Genomic DNA, 21412 nt, shown 5'->3' with positions numbered 1-21412 from the left:
GATTCCCTTCCTGGAGGCTGAGCGATATTTTCTTGCTGGGTGCTCACATGGCAGGGACAGGGTGAGGCCTCTAAAAGCCCTGTTCTATTGACAAGGACTTCACTCTAATGAGTTAATCCAACATCTCACTTCCTAAAGCATCATAAAGGAGTTAGGATTTCAACATATGAATCTGGGGGAGGGACACAAAGATTCAGTCCATAACAGGGAAGGAATTAACATCCATCAGAGACAGGTTAAGAAAATGTAAAGCATGTTAGCAAGAAAGGGAGTATATGCCATGTTAGTCTATTCATTATCTTCTGTCTCCTTTCTTCTCCTTTGAACTGGCATTCCACTGCATTTGATACAGTGGGAAATTGGACTTTGGAAAGCATTAATTTTGCTTAGTATTTTCATAAGATGGGGGGAAGGGACTACGTCAGACAGAGCTATAGAAAACAAGTCTTGGAGAGGTCAGGGGGTAAACTAGGAGAGCCCCTCTATCTTCTGGGCTTCCCTGGTGGCTCAGATGGTAAACAGTCTGCCAGCAATGCAGGAGACAGAGGTTTGATCCTTGGGTCGGGAAGATCCCTGGAGAGGGGGATGGCAACTCACTGCAGTATTCTTGCCTGGAGAACTCCATGGGAAGAGCTACGATCCATGGGTTTGCAAAGAGTTGGACATGGCTGAGTGATTAACATTTTTCACGTTCATTGTATCTTCCGTCTGCTCCTGAATACAACTGTTTCTTCTCTTCCAACAACTACAACAACAACAGCTTCTCTTACAAGAATAACAAGAGCTCTGAGAGACACATAAAAAGGCAAGAAAGTTACCAAAGCAGTTCTGTAATTTTTTGTTTTTTAAAGAAAAATTATTTGTAAAAGACTGATGAGGAGCTTTTTATAAACCTCCAAAAATAGGATGTGAAATGGTGAAAGTTGTTTGGCAAAAGGGTAAATTAGATAAAGATGTGTAAACTGATCTTGTGTCCAAGGCATAAGCCAGATCTCTCTACTTGATGAGTTAAGAAATCCTGTTCTTTCTCTGTTGTCTGGGTTTTGAAGGTTTTGGGTCTATTGTAAAGGACATCCAGAAAACATTCTTGACAATGAATCACTTTGTAATAACTTTAAGGAAATTCCGAAAGAAACATTAACAACTATATAAACAGGTTCAAATGCTCTCAGATGCCTTTGTGAAAGACCTTAATTGGTAGGACACAATTGACATCAGTCTTTCCCTCTCAGATGCGCCCCATTTGCTCTTGTGTTCTCAGAGTTTCAAGTCTGTGTGATCACTTGGAGAACAAATAGGTGTGTGCTATCAAGTAGCTGAACACAGTTTTTTTTTTTTTTTTTTTTTTTTTTTTAATGAAAATCTTTGGAGAGATTAGGCTTAAAACTCTATTCCCTGAAGTCCTGAAGTGAGAAATTACTTGGACTTCGACTGTGAATTCTTTGCGAAACTCACATTTCTATCCAGACCGTCAAATTGTATGGTATGTACAGTAAAGAAGCAGCACCAGATCTGTTTCCAGAAACCTGTAATATCCTGTTCAGAGCAATCAGGCTTTTTGATGTGGGAGTGTTGATGAGACTAAATATTCTTCACTTTCAAAATTGTTTTGGCTTTTATTGTTTAGCTCTAGTCATTCTTTGGGAAAATAAGTTTATAAAATATAATGTCTTTTCAAAATTGTGTGTTTGAAAAACTGAAGCTATCTTCAAGGAGTTTGGTTAGCTTACTTGGCCAAGTCATTAGATAGAGCAGCAATAACCTATTTTACTTAGATATATCTAAATGAAATGGATTATTAGATTCAAACTTCTGTTGCAGATCTCCACTTAATTTTTGTGAATGAAAGAAGCACCATTGTGCATGAAAATGGCCATGAAAAATTCTTAATGAGGTAAATCTTTTGCACAGTGTATTAGCTGGCTGTTACTGCATAACAAATTACCCCAGAACTTAGTTGCTTAAGGGCTTTCCTTGTGGGACAGCTGGTAAAGAATCTGCCTAATGTGGGAGACCTGGGTTCAATCCCTGGGTTGGGAAGATCCCCTGGAGAAGGGAAAGGCTACCCACTCCAGTATTTTGGCGTGGAGAATTCCATGGACTGTATAGTCCATGAGGTTGCAAAGAGTCGGACATGACTGAGCAACTTTCACTTTAATTAGTTGCTTAAACTACATAGATTATGTCACAGTCTCTGTGGTTCTCTGGGTCAGCGCCTTTTTCAGGGCTCCACTGAGAATGATCCTCTTCCTAGCTCACTTAGCTAGCTGTTGGAAGGACTCAGTTTCTCTGTGCTATGGCACTGAGGTTTCACTTCTTCACAAGTTCATGGTTGAAGGCCTGCCTCTATTCCTTGTCATGCGGGCCTGTTCACAGAGCATTTTACAATAGCAGGGCAGTCAGAGAATCAAGACCGCAGTCACAGTCTTCTGTAACATTATCGCCAAGAGACATCCTGCCAGTTTTCTTGTATTCTGTTCATTGTGTCACGCGAGTGTATGTTCCTCGGTTCTTTGTCTCGTCACAACAAAGATTTGGAGCGACGGACATTAAAGCCCTCGGCGCGTCACAGCTCTCGGGTCTTGGACAAACCGTGTTACAGCTCTTAGGCAAATCAGTGTTACAGCTCTATTTTATTTAGAAGATAGCAGGAGAGTGAGAGAGAGAGAGAAAGAGAGAGCGTGCGCACACGCGGGAGATAAGAGTCCGAGAGAAAGCTCTTTGGCTCCTCCTTTTATATGTTTTTTCCTCCACCTGGGCCTGCCCTATGCAAATTGGGCTTAGCCAGGAGTGCTGTTTGTTCTGTTTGTTCTGCCTGAAGTCTTCACTCTGGTCCTCCGACCTTCCTTGTCTTTTAGCCACCTCCATTTTGGACTCCTTTTCCCTATTCTACCTACCTAACAATTGGAAGCAAATGACAAGATTTTGCCCACAGGCAGATGAGGTGACAACACTGGGCATGGGAACCAGTAGATAGTGGTCACTGATATACGTGTGTGTGTGTGTGTGTGTGTGTGTGTGTATGTATATGTGTATGTATATGTGTGTGTGTATATATATATATATATATATATATATATATATATCTCACAGCAGTTTTTATGTAGAATTTCCTTAAAGAACATTAGAGGGAGGGAGGTATCTTTCTCTGTTTATTTTCATTTTATGGAACACTAATTATCCAAACTGCAGAAGCAGCTGTGCAAAGAACTTTAAAATTGAAATGTTTAACTGAATCAAGTAGAGAACACGATGTGCATGCTAGGGGTCTTGGAAACATCAAGCAGGGTGGGAAGGGAAACGAGAAAGAAGAAATGGAAAGTCAAGATAATAAAGATTTAAAATTCTAAGCCAATGGCAATAAATTGGAATACTTAGAAATATTAGGGGCTTATTGACTATTAGATATTGCATGCCATTTAGATTAAGGGTAACAGTTCCAAAATCTGGAACTACCTAAGGACAGTGTTCCAGAAATGAGAGTTAGTTTTATGTAAATTCCTTATTTTCTGCCCTAAACCATCAGGATTTAGCAAAGATAACAGTTTGTAAATTTACAATAGTTTGTAAATAAACGTGTGTTTATTGTCTCTGAGAATCCTATCAACATTATTTATTATGATCACTAAGGAAATACAAAGAGACCTTCTCCATTGACAGGAAGATATGAGTAATGTTTGGCATAAAGATTTGTGTATGGAGAACAGTGAAGTTTATTAGTTTTCCATCCATCTCATTACTCACCTTTGACAACTGGTAAGGAAATATATTTTAATTAAGCTTCAACTTTCTCTTACTGAGTGCATAATGGCAATTATATAGTAATGCTATTAGATGAGTTGGTTTAATAACAAACATATCTACAATCACTCTTTGGAATCTGCATTTTAATGGACAGAAAAAACACAGATGTTTTACAAAGACACCATTCATGATGATTATTAGGCTCTGGCCATTGTTTATATTTTGCATGTTTCTAATCACTGTACTGTGCTGAAATTCTGTATCAGCAAGAACATAAGGAAAGAGTGTTCAGTAGTACCACAGATGATTTACCATTTTTTTCAGCTAAAAATATATATTTTAATCTTTTGCATTTTTACTCTACTTCCTTTATAAAAATACGATTCTCCATGTGTACCTGTGGCCTAAAAGCTTCTGAATCATAATGTTTCATAACTATGCCACAGATAAGCTTTTTAGAAGAGGATTCAGGAACACAAAAATTTAATGTTTATTATAGGAAACATGCTGTACTTTTTTTTATTGTTTACCATAAAGGCTTTTTCATTAAAAATATTCAAAGAAAGGAAATTTAATTTCTATTCATAGGCTTGCAAGTTGAAATTGGGGCAATTTGGAATGTATTAAAACAGAGACCATTAAAGTAATTTATATAGCAGTTACTGATATGTCCTTATATTTAGTTTATAGGTTTGAGCCAACCTTATGCTCTATTCTTGCTAATAAAGTCAATTAAAAAAATTGATTCTCTAGTGAGAATATACTGCTTGGAAAAGATATCAGCTACTAAATACCAAGTTATAGGTAAAATGATTTAAATGAATAAATGTAGAGATTTGTGGTTTTCTAATGCATCTACATTATGCTATATATTTCAAGTTACTTTCATGTGAAAAGTCAGGCCATTTCTTGCTTGCCTGCTACATAGATACTTTTTTTTTTTTAATGCCTAGGTTTTTTTCTTTTTTAAAATTATTTTTAATTGGAGGATAGTTGCTTTACAATGTTGTGTTGGTTTCTGCCATACATCATGGTTAGATATCTTTGATTTTGACTTAATATGTTTAGTTTTGAATTTTAAATAGGAATACTTAAGTTTTGCTCAGTGTGTGTATATATATATATATATATATACACACACACACACACACACACACACACACATACACACTAGGGTTTACAATAATTGTGCCATATACTTCACAATCTTAATCCTCTTATCCCTGCATAAAGTTTTTGACTTCATATTTAAGATGTTTTGATGCGATTAAAGGATTTAGGCTCTTCAGGACGGGTGGTCTCTTCTCTGTTAAGAAAAGTCCAGCAGTAACACAACATTATTAGGCTTTTTTGACCTTCATGAGAAGAAATAGGCTAAAAACCTGGATAGGAAATTGCTAAAAATCTAGTTATTGAATTCTCAGGTCTGACCCGTGAAAGAATACACATGATCCCTAAATCTATATTTTTTAGATGGAAATGTTACAAAAATTAAAAAAAATACATACTGATCATAGAGTAACAGTTAAAACACACAATGGCAAACATTTCTGAACCTTGATAGCAATTTCAATAACGAAGGCTTGTACTTACCCTAAAAATAACCAGGTAAATGACTGGGAAGAGGCTTAATAGTTTTCAACAAATGACCTGGTCAGTATAATTTTAAAAACCTCAGTGTTATTTTCTTACTTTGTAGTTACTGTTTTTTTCATAAACTAAAGGAACATCAGGCTTTGCCACACTGTCACAAGAACATGAGTTTTCTTTACAAATATGCTTTCTCAAGTTAAGTAAATCACAAGTGAACATTTCCTACGTGTGTGATCAGTCACTTCAGTCATATCTGACTCTTTGCAACCCCCCAGATTGTAACCCTCAAGGCTTTTCTGTCCATGGGATTCTCCAGGCAAGAATACTGGGGTGGGTTGCCATTTCCTTTTCTGGAACGTTTCCTACCTTTCCTCAAATTTTTGCTGAGTGTTTTAAGACCTTGTCTTTGTTTTTAAGTGTGTGCAGGGGCCTTTGTAAAGCATCTTGAAAAAGTCAGATGATGGCTGAGACCTGACCTTCCCCCTCAGGGAGAGGTTTTACTGAAGAAACTATAGCAAGTTAATTGGATGTTATAAATGCATAACTTCAGGTTTTTAGAGCTTAATTATTTCTAAAGGTATGTTTCCCAATGGTTAGCTTAGCAATAGCAAATGTGGCCCTTGTGGTGAATTCATGAAAGTAAGTAATGAAAAACAGCTACCCATGCCTTTTGCTACCAGCAAGGCTGATTCTGTGAAAGCCTATACTTCTAAAACCTTATATATTACACTGGAGATTACATATCTTTTCAGCTAGTGTATCTTTGGAACTTCATTAAAAAATGTATGTGCTATGGTAAAATGAGGGAGGGCTTTCTTGTCTACACCATAGAGAATAGTAAATTTCCTGATGTTAAAAAAAAAAAAAATCAGTAAAATAGCAAAAAGCTTACCAAGTTATAATTTTTAAAAATGTTTTAGAAAACTGAAAGAAATTAATACATTTGTTTCTACTACTATAGCTTCTATAGTTCTGAAAGGGATGGGAATACCAGACCACTTGACCTGCTCTTGAGAAACCTATATGCAGGTCAGGAAGCAACAGTTAGAACTGGACATGGAACAACAGACTGGTTCCAAATAGGAAAAGGAGTATGTCAAGGCTATATATTGTCACCCTGCTTATTTAACTTATATGCAGAGTACATCATGAGAAATGCTGGGCTGGATGAAGCACAAGCTGGAATCAAGATTGCCGGGAGAAATATCAATCACCTCAGATATGCAGAGGACACCACCCTTATGGCAGAAAGTGAAGAGGAACTCAAAAGCCTCTTAATGAAAGTGAAGGAGGAGAGTGAAAAAGTTGGCTTAAAGCTCAACATTCAGAAAACTAAGATCATGGCATCTGGTCCCATCACTTCATGGGAAATAGATGGGGAAACAGTGTAAACAGTGTCAGACTTTATTTTTTGGGGCTCCAAAATCACTGCAGATGGTGACTGCAGCCATGAAATTAAAAGATGCTTACTCCTTGGAAGAAAAGTTATGACCAACCTAGATAGCATATTCAAAAGCAGAGACATTACTTTGCCAACAAAGGTCCGCCTAGTCAAGGCTACGGTTTTTCCAGTGGTCATGTATGGATGTGAAAGTTGGACTGTGAAGAAAGCTGAGCGCTGAAGAATTGATGGTTTTGAAGTGTGGTTTTGGAGAAGACTCTTGAGAGTCCCTTGGACCGCAAGGAGATCCAACCAGTCCATTCTAAAGGAGATCAGCCCTGGGTGTTCTTTGGAAGGACTGATGCTAAAGCTGAAACTCCAGTACTTTGGCTACCTCATGCGAAGAGTTGACTCATTGGAAAAGACCCTGATGCTGGGAGGGATTGGGGGCAGGAGGAGAAGGGGACGACAGAGGATGAGTTGGCTGGATGGCGTCACCGACTCGATGGACATGAGTTTGGGTGAACTCCAGGAGTTGGTGATGGACAGGGAGGCCTGGCATGCTGCGATTCATGGGGTCGCAAAGAGTCAGACATGTCTGAATGACTGAACTGAACTGAACTGAACTGAAGAAAGATGGGGAATTTTTCTCTCCAGGACATTTTATTTAACTCTAAGTGCTTAAATGGAAATTTTAGAATTCTGTAATTGCCTCATCAAGCATCCAAAGTTTGACTCAGATATGGTGGCTAAATCACTGCTAGCTTCTAGCCTTCTTGATCAGAGTTTCAGTTGGTTTATATTATTTGGATATGAATTTGATTTAGATTCCCCTTTGTCTCAATTCAAATGTCTTGAATAATGTCCAGTACTTTTATTTTAGATGGGAAACATGAACGTTTTTAGTCAGAATACCAAATTCATTAAGATTTTTATTTGAAAAAGGAAAATATAGACTATGAAATCTTTGTAAATTATAAAGTTGTAACTTAGGTAAATAAATTGAGAATTTTTGATGAGCTAGAAAGGAAATGTACACTTGCCATAGTTTGTTATATAACAGAAAACTGTGAATTGATTCTATCAGTTTTTTTAGTTATGTTGAAAATTTGAAAATAGTGATTTTTTTTTCTCTGACATATATTATCTATTAATCAGTTCAGTTCATTCGCTCAGTTGTGTCTGACTCTTTGCGACCCAATGAACCACAGAATGCCAGGCCTCCCTGTCCATCCCCAACTCCAAGAGTTCACCCAAAGTCATGTCCATTGAGTCGGTGATGCCATTCAACCATCTCATCCTCTGTTGTCCCCTTCTCCTCCTGCCCTCAATCTTTCCCAGTATCAGAGTCAAATGATTCAGCTCTTCTTATGAGGTGGCCAAAGTATTGGAGTTTCAGCTTTATCAGTCCTTCCAGTGAACACCCAGGATTGATCTCCTTTAGGATGGACTCGTTGGATCTTCTTGCAGTCCAAGGGACTCTCAAGGGTCTTCTCCAAAACCACAGTTCAAAAGCATCAATTCTTTGGCGCTCAGCTTTCTTTATAGTCCAACTCGCACATCCATACATGACTACTGGAAAAACCATAGCCTGGACTAAACCGACCTTTGTTGACAGTGTAATGTCTCTGCTTATTAAGACAGATATGCTGTCTGTGTGCAAATCTACTTTATGTAGTTTTATGTTAATGTATAGATTTCAGTATTTTGATTCCTGAACAAATTTTATGATCATTTCAAAACTTAAAAAAAATGTAGCATTTATGTCAGTTTCAACTAAATTTACTGGAGGGAGATTGAGACACCAGGAATTTTTAAGCCAGTTGAATTAATTGGGGAACTGATTGGCCTATCAGTTGGGAAATTTTAATTGCAAATGTCAGAAAATAGCACAATTCCGATTTAACAATATAGCTGAAAAACCCAAGATCCTAGCTTTATGTTTTATAGGACCCCAGATGCTCAAAGGGGCATTGTCTCTTTCTCTTTCTTGGCTGTCTCTTCTCCAGTTCAGTATATATCCAATAATTTAAGTCTTTATTCTCATGTGGTTTTCTGAATAGTATAAAACATAAGCACCAGCTGTTGTAGTTCTATATTCTGTAAGTTTAGTAAACTCCATGGAAAGAAAATGTCTGTATCCCAGTTTTTTCACCAAAAGTCTTGGCTCTCATTTTTATCAAGCTCATTTGTAAAACATGTCTTTATTTTCTGATGCAATTCCTTTGGCACATGTGAATGTTCATTCTGTTAACCATAGAGTTGAGAATTAAGTTACTTACCTTTGATGCCAGGTTAGCTCACCCAAACTAGGGTTGGATGCATTCCCTAAAGAAAATTGTGGTAACAGTTCCCCCACAACATGAGGAACAGATGCTGGACAGGTCCAAATGATAGATTATTAACTGTTCATGTTATGGACTAAGTGTTTGTGTCCCTGCTAAATCATATGTTGAAATCCCAACACAGTGTGATGGTATTCAGAGATAGATAAGTAGTAGATCATGAGGGTAGAGCTCTCATAAATGGGATTAGTGCCCTTGTATTCTGTAACACAAGAGGACAGAAGAAAAAGATAGCAGTCTTCAAACCAGGAAGCAGATTCCCACCAAACACTGGATCTACCTGCATTTTGATCTTGGACTTTGCAGCCTCCAAAACTGTGAGAAATATTTACTGTTTAAGCCAAGGGTTTCCCTGGTGGCTCAGTTGGTACAGAATCTGCCTGCAATGCAGGAGACCCAGGTTCTAATAGGTTCTAGTACAGTTTTTAATGTGGGCCATCATTAGAAGGAGCTCAAAAATATTGAGATAAGAATGTATAGAAAAATATAAAAGAGGTTTTTAAAGTTTATTTTTTACTGGAGTGTAGTTGATTTACAATGTTGTGTTAGTGTCTGCTATACAGCAAAGTGAATCAGTTACACAAATACATATATTCACTCTTTTGTAGGTTCTTTTCCCATATAAGCAATTACAGAGTATTGAGTAGAGTTCCTTGTGATAGACAGTGGATTCTTATTAGTTATCTATTTTATATATAGTAATGTGTATGTATCAATCTCAGCCTCCCAGTTTATCCACCTCCCATCCTTTTCCCCTTTGGTAACTTTAAGTTTATATTTTACATTTGTGACTCTATTTCTGTTTTGTAAATAAGTTCGTTTGTACAATTAAAAGCAGAAATTAAAAACCAAGAATGCAATTCCTTTTGAGTTGAAAGAGTTCAGCAATAAAGTGCACTGTTAAGCAATAATGGCTTTTTATATCTATGTTCTAGATGTTTCTGTTTCAGGTTTCTGCAAGCTTTCTCACCACACTGCTGTGTGAGCGGTCATTGTCTGTTAGGTACCTGCTTTATTGCTTAAGGGAATTGATGATATGCCAATTTATTAATCTTTCACAATGTTAGGTATTTAAATGTATGTGATATTTACATTTTGGAAAAAACCTTGTGATTTTACTTTTGCAAAATTTTTGCAGAAAAATTTTAATGGACTTATAAGACATCTTAAGATATGATAAGGTAATGCATCTTGATTAATGGTGTGCAGAAATCGACTTAGGCATCAACTTACATTGTTAATTGAATCTTTAGGCTTCAAATTGTTCTTGAATTCCATAAGTGTTTTGAATTTGTAAGGATATGAATGCCATGCAGAAAATATTTAATGCAGATTGTGTTCATAGTATTTCTAGATATCTATTGCAAATGTAGCTATTCCTGTGTTTAAACACTGGTCTTGAGGTAAATATATACGTTTATATATATATTTATATATAAATTATATATACATTTAAATTTAATTATATATATATATATATATATATATATATATAACATTTCCAATTTCTAGTGTGAGAGAATGCTTTTCAACATCCTTAACCCTTAACAGTTTGTAGTTATGCAGAGGCATTCATTTGAGTAACTATAATGATGAGAAATATGCCCCTTAGTAAGTACTAAAGCATAGCAGTTTGCTCCTTGCACAAGAACTCATCTGAGGTAGCAGAAATTTGTAGAAAAGTAGCAATGCCCACAGAAGGAAAGGCATTTCTTTTAGAATTGAGAAATCTTAAGGTGATGGTTTTAGAATAAATTAGAGTGAAATGTCTGATTGTTTGTTCGATTGTGAAACTAACAAAATCTGGATACCAGAAACACCATTAGTGGATCTACATTAATGAATTCTCTAGTCAGTGCAAAGACACAAGGTAAGAAAAAAACCTTTCCTGAAGTTTAAAAACTTCATGTTCTTCAATGGATGAATGGATAAAGAAGCTGTGGTACATATATACAATGGAATATTATTCAGCCATAAAAAGGAACACATCTGAGTCAATTCAAGTGAGGTGGATGAACCTACAACCTATCATACAGAGTGAAGTCAGTCAGAAAAAGAAAAACAAATGTTGCATATCAGCAAATATATATGGAATCTAGAAAAACGAAAAGGGCAGGAATAAAGACACAGATAAAGAGAACAGATTTGGGACACAGCAGGAGAAGGAGAGGGTGGGATGAATTGAGAGAATAGTATTTAAACACATACATTACCACATGTAAAACAGATAGCTAGTAGGAAGCTACTGTATAACACAGGAAGTTCAACCTGGTGCTCTGTGACAACCTAGAGGGGTGGTATGGGGTTGGGGGTGGCTCAAGAAACAGGGGATGTATGTATACTTATGATTGATTCATGCTGTTGTATAGCAGAAGCCAACACAATATTGTAAAGCGATTACCCTCAAATTAAAAATAAATTTTAAAAAGTTATAAGAAGAAAAAAAAAAAAACAAAAAACTTCATGTTCTGAGTATATACTCAGGAAACAAGTACAAATAATATAAAAGCAAAAACAATACAAATAGTGGAAAAACAACAACACAAATTCTCCATGGAAATTGAATTTTATTTTAATGGTGATACAAAAATAATTTTAGTGTGTGTTTACAGGTTTAATGTTTTCTTTGTTTTTCTTGGCTCATTCTGAAGGTTTCCAACTTAGACTCAAATGGTGTATGTGTGTTTATAGAATTGTTGGAAGACTTAAGGGCATCAATTAAATATTTTACTTCTTTTATTCTAATTCATTTAACTGGAACAATTTTGTGCTATGATGCTAAACAAGGTTTTAAGAATTAATTAGGGTCTTTGGACATATTCTTTATATATATCAAAGGCACTGCTGTCAAAGGTTTTTTAAAAAATGCCAGACACTAGCTTAAGCTGTGAAAACAGATTTTTTTCAGTAACTACTGACTGAATACTAGAAGGAGCAAATGAGTTCCATTCAATTTGTGTTTAGGTAACTGGGCCTTTTAAAGGGAGAATGAGGAAATGGGGAAGGGTTAAGGAGATCGGGGGCTTATCCCCTTGTATTGGCTGGAACAATGGTATGTTCTACTCCAGTGTTTTGTTTTGTTTTTTTTTCCCCTGCTAGAAGTTGTGCTAGAATTTTATCATCTCTTAGTACAGAGATTTGTACACCGTCTTTATGTGCCAAGAGTTCTGCAGTTCTCATAACTTTATACTGTACAAAATTCAAAAGAAAAAAGCCCCTAATTTTACAGTAGGAACTAGAAAGTTTGACATCTAAAGGAATGAAGGAGATGACTGTCCTGAATTGAAGGCTCAGTTTTTTTGCGTATGAGACGATGCCAAGGTTTGTAGATTTGTGTTTACATTTTGATTCTTTTTTTTGAGAAAAAGTGAATTCTCACGGTTTTAAACTGAAACTATAGTAGCCAACAGGAAGCCTGCTGCCTCTGTAGCAGCCTCCTGCCTGGTCCCCAGCCGCTGCCCTGTCAGTAGCGTCTGCTCTTCTCAGGTGTGTGATTTGGTTTCATAACTAGGTTTTCCTTTCTGTACCTGAAATTTTCCTCGGATTCACAATGGTGTATTCATGATGTGGGTGTGTCACATGTATCATGTTTACCTTATTCTGTTTGACCTGGGTAGGATTTTGCTTTTTTTTAAGGGGTTTTCCCAGCAGTTATCAGATGAACAAAGTGCTATTGTCTTTCACTAAAACATGACTGTCAGCATTTGAGTACTTAGCAGGGTTGGCATACTTTGTGTCTTAAAATAACATGTATCATTAGGTTATGAAGAGACTTGTTACTGTGAAGATGGCAGCAAAGCTCTGAGTCCTGTCTGTGATCACTGTCTTTGCTGTTCCCAGAAGGTGAAACTGAGTGATGTCTGCTTTCCTGTCACCAGAAAGTTTGATGTGATAGGAACAGATCTTCTTCCTTGATCAGTAAAGATAACTCTTTTTTTTTTTTTTTAACTGTGACTTACTTCTAGAATTCTTTGCAAATGTTCAGGTTTGAGACTCTGCATTTTTAAAATTCAGCCTTTCATGTTCTTTTGGAAAATACCTCTGCTTTTATATTGAATGTACCTACAGCATTTCTTTTCTCAGCCTAAAATAACTCCACGAACTCTCTTTATATTTATATATATATTTTTTAGTTTCTACTGTCCATGCCTACGTAATCAAATCTGCAAAACGAAGGGCATTTGTTAAAATTAACCATTCAGGTAGTATGGAAAGAGGTTTATACTTTCTAAGCACTGCATGTGCTAGGCACATTCATATACACTCTTGTTGAAACTTCAGAAGAGTCTCGTGATGTGGGTGGTACTAGTTCCACCGTACACTGGTGAGAAATCCCAGGCCCACAGACTTTAACTCCCCCATACCATAAGCTAATAAGTAGCTGAACTGGATTTGGACTTCAAATGTACCATAGTGTTCACCTACTCAGACTTTTGTAGAAGAGATTCTTAAATTAAAAAAAAAAAAAATTCCATACACGCTGTCCAAAATGTTAAATTATTAACATTCAGTGGACTTCTGATTAAGTAGTTGATATTCTTGTTCAGGTTACTTTATGCTCCAGCCTTCACTTCTTGACTGTTTAGGGATGAAACGTTGCAGACCATGAAGCTTGGCAAGTCTTTCCTTGAGAGTGGCATATGAACCAAAGGAATCCTTGCTTGGGTGTCTTGGAAATCCAGGACCAGACTTGGTCTTTAGTTTTTACAAAGGAGTGAAGAGCAAGCTATGCAGGCAAAGTGAATAGTCTGTATCCATGGAATGACAAGAATGGATGTGCAAGGGTAGTGGGGGGCTTGCAGAGCAGAGCCTGAAGACATTGCCTGAGAAAAAAGTCCTCTGGAGGGAAGAAGCTTTTTATAGTAGAGCCCTCGCTCTATTATATTGTTGCAGGGAAAAAAGTGGGACATGAGACAATGGTCACCTCCCAGGTCGCGTCCAAGGTTATGGCCGTCAAATCTTGGTCCTTGGCTTTGTGCAGAAAAGAATTCAAGAGTGAGCCATAGTAAAGTGAAAGGAAGATTATTCAGGGAGATACTCCAGAGAGAGATTGTGGGTCATCTCAGAAGGCAAGAGAGGCACAAGAGGCCCCAGGGTATGGGGTAGTCAGTTTTTATAGGGGTGGTTAATTATATAGGCTAATGAGTGGGAGGAATATTCCAGCTATTTTGGGTGAAGGAGAGGAGATTTCTAGGAATTGGGCCACCACCCACTTTTTGTCTTTTTATGGTCAGTTTTGGAACTGTCATAAACTTCCCTGGTGGCTCAGATGGTAAAGAATCTGTCTGCAATGCAGTAGACCCATGTTTGATTGCTGGGTTAGGAAGATTCCCTGGAGAAGAGAATGGCTACCCACTCCAGTTATTTTTGCTTGGAGAATTCCATGGACAGAACAAAGAGTCAGACACAACTGAGTGACTAACACTTGGAACTGTCATGGCACTGGTGAGTGTGTCATTTAATATATGCCAGTATATTACAAAGAGTGTATAAGGAGGTCAAGGTCTAGTGGAAGTCAGTGCTCTTCCATCTTGGACCTAGTTGTTTGTAACCAGTTTATGTTGCATCCTCTACAGCAATGCCATTCTTTTAAAGGTTATGCCCTGGCCCCTTCCCGTCTCAGTATCACTGTACTTTCTCAGTCCTAACTCCTGTCTGGAATGAAGTTAAAGACTTCCCAGGACTTGGTCTGCATCATTTTAAATGGGGTAAGCTGAGCTTCCCTTGTGGCTTGGCTGGTAAAGAATCTGCCCACAATGCGGGAGACCTGGGTTCGATCCCTGGGTTGGGAAGATCTCCTGGAGAAGAGAACAGCTACCGACTCCAGTATTCTGGCCTGGAGAATTCCATGGACCATATAGACCATGGGGTTGCAAAGAGTCAGGCACAACTGAGCAACTTTGACGACTACTACTAAGCTGAGGCCATTCTCTGCACTTCTGGGAAGAGTCCCTCTCAGTGCAATTGCATCTGACAGTGGCTGTGGCATCACTGAGACCTAGATAGATAGTTTCCTGAGCTGGGCTGCCTGGATCAGTTGCAGGTGGGGCTGTATTTGAAATACTGAAGTTTGCAAAGAAACAGAGTAAAAGTTGAAGTTAGATTAAAAATTAACCCTATTAAAACAAACAAACAAACAAAATCTCTATGGAAATACTTGGTTCCAGAAAGAATTGTTCTTAGGTGCTTGCTGTGTTTCACTGACAGAGTTGGCTTAGTGGGGGTACATTCCAGAGAGCACTAGGGAGCCAGAACAGTTTCTGTAATAGCATTCACCTTCATTATCTGCTTAACTTTGCTTCCAGGGATCATTTGTAGCTTACTTTGTTTTGGGTTGGACTTCTAATTGTATATTATGAAGAACATTGTAAACAGTGTTTTTCATGCCCTTTTTTTTTTAAAATAATTTGCCCTCATGAGTCTTTGTGGGGGTGGGGTAATCACAGTGCTTGTGCAAAAACCCATCCCATCAGAATGATCTGGGTAGATGTTTCAGACTGCAAAATCTCTTTTCCAGTCTCTCATCCCACTGATTCCCAGATGCCACCTCCCCAACAACATCCCTAGAAAATATGCCATACTTTAAGACCCTCTACCCCTCCACCAAAACACAAGAAAGAAAACAAAAGTGGTCTTAAACTCACAGAACAGAGTTTCTGAGTTTGCACAAGTTTCTCAGTATTAAGGTGGATCAAACCACTGATTCTTGTTCTATATGGTCATCTTATCTGTAGGATCCTCTTTATCTTGACCTTAAGGAAAAAGTATACCTTATACTCTTGCAACTCAATTAAACACACACAGAGAAACAAAAGCTTCTTCGTGAAAACCGCAGCAAAATAAAACAAAAAGTAAACCCAAAGTTAGTGTTTTCCTTCACCTAGCTTGTTCTAGGTAGAGAAAAATTTCCTATAGAATTTTCTCTTTTCTGATAAGACTTTTATGTTTGTGTTGACAGAGAACTTTTAATTCCACAATGTGCTACTTTGTCAGAAGCCTCATCATCAAACTTAGGGAAAGGTTAGGAGGCAAAAGGGATGTGGATAGACATGGTTAAGGGAGCTTGGAAATTCATCATTAACAAAAGTACGTATGTGTGTAAAATGTCTTTGGGGGCAGAGTAGAGTGATCTGTACAGAGAAGCTCTCCAGTGAGCCCTCTATGTTCTTACTTGGACACAGGGGTCTCCATATTCTAGAAGGAGTCAGAGATGAAAGTGTCCTATTTCATCCACTTAGTGAAAACTCTGTGTTGTGTATCTCAGGACAATAGTGTTGTGTCTGGACAATAAAGATGTAGGTTCACAGTCCTCTCTGCTTTACAACATAGTGTGAAAGGCCTAAATTAGATTTCTTCCAGGTAAATTCCCAATGTGATGTAAAGGCCAGTTTGTTGCCTTCTGTCACTGTGGCTCTTCATCTGCTCGCTAATATATATTTATATATTTTACATAGATGAACAGGTGTTTGATTCTATTATTAAGGCTTAACTTGCCTGCTCCTGGTAAATTTTGCCATTGATAAATTTCAGTTTTATTGAAATAAATCAGCCCCAAAGTATGAAAACTCACATTCACTGCTACTTGTTGAAGGAGAAGTTTGGTGTTGGTGGTGAAGAGGTTAGGAAAGTTCTAAGTTCCAGACAGAGTAGGGAGGGAGGATCCTGCATAAATGAATAAGAAAATGCTACATAAATTGGCCACTTTCACATGATGGGGTGGAGCACACAGAGGAGTTGTGCCTTGAGGTCTCTGTGTCCTGCCTCTGCAAAATCAGTGCTTCTGCACTGATTTATAGTTGTTTTTTTTTTAATAATAAATTTATTTAATTGGAGGCTAATTACTTTACAATATTGTATTGGTTTGGCCATACATTGACATGAATCCGCCACGGGTGTACTTGTGTTCCCCATCCTGAACCCCCCTCCCACCTCCCTCTCATCCCATCCCTCTGGGTCATCCCAGTGCACCAGCCCCGAGCATCCTGTATCATGCATCGAACCTGGACTGGTGATTCGTTTCACATATGATAATATATATGTTTCAATGCCATTCTCCCAAATCATCCCACCCTCGCCCTCTCCCACAGAGTCCAAAAGACTGTTCTATACATCTGTGTCTCTTTTGCTGTCTCACTTACAGGGTTATTGTTACCATCATTCTAAATTCCATATATATGCGTTAGTATACTGTATTGGTGTTTTTCTTTCTGGATTATTTCACTCTGTATAATAGGCTCCAGTTTCATCCACCTCATTAGAACTGATTCAAATGTATTCTTTTTAATGGCTGAGTAATACTCCATTGTGTATATGTACCACATCTTTCTTATCCATTTGTCTGCTGGTGGACATCTAGGTTGCTTCCATGTCCTGGCTATTATAAACAGTGCTGCGATGAACAGTGGGATACACGTGTCTCTTTCCCTTCTGGTTTCCTCCGTGTGTATGCCCAGCAGTGGGATTGCTGGGTTGTATGGCAGTTCTATTTCCAGTTTTTTAAGGAATCTCCACACTGTTCTCCATAGTGGCTGTACTAGTTTGCATTCCCACCAACAGTGTGAGAGGGTTCCCTTTTCTCCACACCCTCTCCAGCATTTATTGCTTGTAGACTTCTGGATCGCAGCCATTCTGACTGGCATGAGATGGTACCTCATTGTGGTTTTGATTTGCATTTCTTTGATAATGAGTGATGTTGAGCATCTTTTCCTGTGTTCATTAGCCCTCTGTATGTCTTCTTTGGAGAGATGTCTGTTTAGTTGTTTGGCCCATTTTTTGATTGGGTAATTTATTTTTTCTGGAATTGAGCTGCAGGAGTTGCTTGTATATTTTTGAGATTAATTCTTTGTCTGTTGCTTCATTTGCTATTTTTTTCTCCCATTCTGAAGGCTGTCTTTTCACCTTGCTTATAGTTTCCTTTGTTGTGCAAAAGCTTTTAAGTTTAATTAGGTCCCATTTGTTTATTTTTGCTTTTATTTCCAATATTCTGGGAGGTGGGCCATAGAGGATCCTGCTGTGATGTATGTCGGAGAGTGTTTTGCCTATGTTCTCCTCTAGGAGTTGTATAGTCTCTGGTCTTACATTTAGATCTTTAATCCATTTTTAGTTTATTTTTGTGTATGGTGTTAGAAAGTGTTCTAGTTTCATTCTTTTACAAGTGGTTGACCAGTTTTCCCAGCACCACTTGTTAAAGAGATTGTCTTTTCTCCATTTGTATATTCTTGCCTCCTTTGTCAAAGAAAAAGTGTCCATAGGTGCATGGGTTTATCTCTAGGCTTTCTATTTTGTTCCATTGATCTATATTTCTCTTTGTGCCAGTACCATACTGTCTTGATGACTGTGGCTTTGTAGTAGAGCCTGAAGTCAGGCAGGTTGATTCCTCCAGTTCCATTCTTCTTTCTCAAGATTGCTTTTGCTATTTGAGGTTTTTTGTATTTCCATACAAATTGTGAAATTATTTGTTCTAGCTCTGTGAAAAATACTGTTGGTAGCTTGATAGGGATTGCATTGAATCTATAGATTGCTTTGGGTAGTATACTCATTTTCACTATATGGATTCTTCTGATCCATGAACATGGTATATTTCTCCATCTATTTATGTCTTCTTTGATTTCTTTCACCAGCGTTTTATAGTTTTCAATATATAGGTCTTTTGTTTCTTTAGGTAGATATATTCCTAAGTACTTTATTCTTTTTGTTGCAATGGTGAATGGAATTGTTTCCTTAATTTCTCTTTCTGTTTTTCTCATTGTTAGTGTATAGGAATGCAAGGGATTTCTCTGTGTTAATTTTATATCCAGCAACTTTACTGTATTCATTGATTAGCTCTAGTAATTTTCTTGTGGAGTCATTAGGGTTTTCTATGTAGAGGATCATGTCATCTGCAAACAGTGAGAATTTTACTTCTTCTTTTGCAATGTGGATTCCTTTTATTTCTTTTTCTGCTCTGATTGCTGTGGCCAAAACTTCCAAAACTATGTTGAATAGTAATGGTGAAAGTGGGCACCCTTGTCTTGTTCCTGACTTTAGAGGAAATGCTTTCAATTTTTGACCATTGAGGATAATGTTTGCTGTGGGTTTGTCATATATAGCTTTTATTATGTTGAGGTATGTTCCTTCTATTCCTGCTTTCTGGAGATTTTTTTTATCATAAATGGATGTTGAATTTTGTCAAAGGCTTTCTCTGCATCTATTGAGATAATCATATGGCTTTTATTTTTCAATTTGTTAATGTGGTGTATTACATTGATTGATTTGCAGATACTGACGAATCCCTGCATCCCTGGGATAAAGCACACTTGGTCATGATGTATGATCTTTTTAATGTGTTGTTGGATTCTGATTGCTAGAATTGTGTTAAGGATTTTTGCATCTATGTTCATCAGTGATATTGGCCTGTAGTTTTCTTTTTTTGTGGCATCTTTGTCAGGTTTTGGTATTAGGGTGATGGTGGCCTCATAGAATGAGTTTGGAAGTTTACCTTCCTCTGCAATTTTCTGGAAGAGTTTGAGTAGATAGGTGTTAGCCCTTCTCTAAATTTTTGGTAGAATTCAGCTGTGAAGCCGTCTGGACCTGGGCTTTTGTTTGCTGGAAGATTTCTGATTACAGTTTCAATTTCCGTGCTTGTGATGGGTCTGTTAAGATTTTCTATTTCTTCCTGGTCGAGTTTTGGAAAGTTGTACTTTTCTAAGAATTTGTCCATTTCTTCCATGTTGTCCATTTTATTGGCATATAATTGTTGATAGTAGTCTCTTATGATCCTTTGTATTTGTGTGTTGTCTGTTGTGATCTCTCCATTTTCATTTCTAATTTTATTGATTTGATTTTTCTCCCTTTGTTTCTTGATGAGTCTGGTTAATGGTTTGTCAATTATATTTATCCTCTCAAAGAACCAGCTTTTGGCTTTGTTGATTTTTGCTATTGTCTCTTTTGTTTCTTTTGCATTTATTTCTGCCCTAATTTTTAAGATTTCTTTCCTTCTACTAACCCTGGGGTTTTTCCTTTCTTTATTTTCTAGTTGCTTTAGATGTAGAGTTAGGTTATTTATTTGACTTGTTTCTTGAGGTGTGCCTATATTGCTAAGAACCTGCTTCCCCTTAGCACTGCTTTTACAGTGTCCCACAGGTTTTGGGTTGTTGTATTTTCATTTTCATTCATTGCTATGCATATTTTGATTTCTTTTTTGATTTCTTCTGTGATTTGTTATTCAGCAGCATGTTATTCAGCCTCCATATGTTGGAATTTTTAATAGTTTTTCTCCTGTAATTGAGATCTAATCTTACTGCATTGTGGTCAGAAAAGATGCTTGGAATGATTTCAATTTTTTTGAATTTACCAAGACTAGATTTATGGCCCAGGAAGTGATCTATCCTGCAGAAGGTTCCGTGTGTGCTTGAGAAAATGGTGAAATTCATTATATTGGGGTGAAATGTCCTATAGATATCAATTAGGTTTAACTGGTCTATTGTATCATTTAAAGTTTGTGTTTCTTTGTTAATTTTCTGTTTAGTTGATCTATCCATAGGTGTGGGTGGGGCATTAAAGTCTCCCACTATTAATGTGTTATTGTTAGTTTCCCCTTTCATACTTGTTAGCATTTGTCTTACATATTGCGGTGCTCCTATGTTGGGTGCATATATATTTATAATTGTTACATCTTCTTCTTGGATTGATCCTTTGATCATTATGTAGTGTCCATCTTTGTCTCTTTTCACAGCCTTTGTTTTAAAGTCTATTTTATCTGATATGAGTATTGCTACTCCTGCTTTTTTTTTTTTGTCTTTGTTTGCATGGAATATCTTTTTCAAGCCCTTCACTTTCAGTCTGTATGTGTCCCTTGTTTCGAGGTGGGTCTGTTATAGACAACATATATAGGGGTCTTGTTTTTGTATCCATTCTGCCAGTCTTTGTCTTTTGGTTGGGGCATTCAACCTATTTACATTTAAGGTAATTATTGATATGTATGATCCCATTGCCATTTACTTTATTGTTTTGGGTTCGAGTTTATACACCCTTTCTGTGTTTCCTGTCTAGAGAGGATCCTTTAGCATTTGTTGGAGAGCTGATTTGGTGGTGCTGAATTCTCTCAGCTTTTGCTTGTCTGTAAAGCTTTTGATTTCTCCTTCATATTTGAATGAGATCCTTGTTGGGTACAGTAATCTGGGCTGTAGGTTATTTTCTTTCATCACTTTAAGTATGTCTTGCCATTCCCTTCTGGGCTTGAAGAGTTTATATTCAAAGATCAGCTGTTATCCTTATGGGAATCCCCTTGTGTATTATTTGTTGTTTTTCCCTTGCTGCTTTTAATATCTGTTCTTTGTGTTTGATCTTTGTTAATTTGATTAATATGTAT

At 37.3% G+C, this 21412-nt stretch overlaps 1 protein-coding gene across 6 annotated transcripts in view; it reads left to right on the top strand.

The window, feature by feature from the left end:
* CRPPA (CDP-L-ribitol pyrophosphorylase A) overlaps positions 1–21412 on the top strand; it is a 362372-nt gene that overhangs the window by 230141 nt on the left and 110819 nt on the right. The window contains exon 10 of one of the 6 annotated variants that reach the window (XM_006057041.4): positions 6478–6513. The exons of the other annotated variants lie outside the window; for them this stretch is intronic. Coding sequence (XP_006057103.4) covers positions 6478–6489 — 12 coding nt within the window. The 3' untranslated portion in view covers positions 6490–6513. Of the gene's footprint in view, positions 1–6477; positions 6514–21412 lie in introns of those variants that run through there. 6 annotated transcript variants of the gene reach the window in all.

Source organism: Bubalus bubalis, chromosome 8 (assembly GCF_019923935.1).
Source record: "Bubalus bubalis isolate 160015118507 breed Murrah chromosome 8, NDDB_SH_1, whole genome shotgun sequence".
In the NCBI taxonomy this organism is placed as follows: Eukaryota; Metazoa; Chordata; class Mammalia; order Artiodactyla; family Bovidae; genus Bubalus; species Bubalus bubalis.
This window is presented reverse-complemented; position numbering and strand designations above follow the sequence as displayed.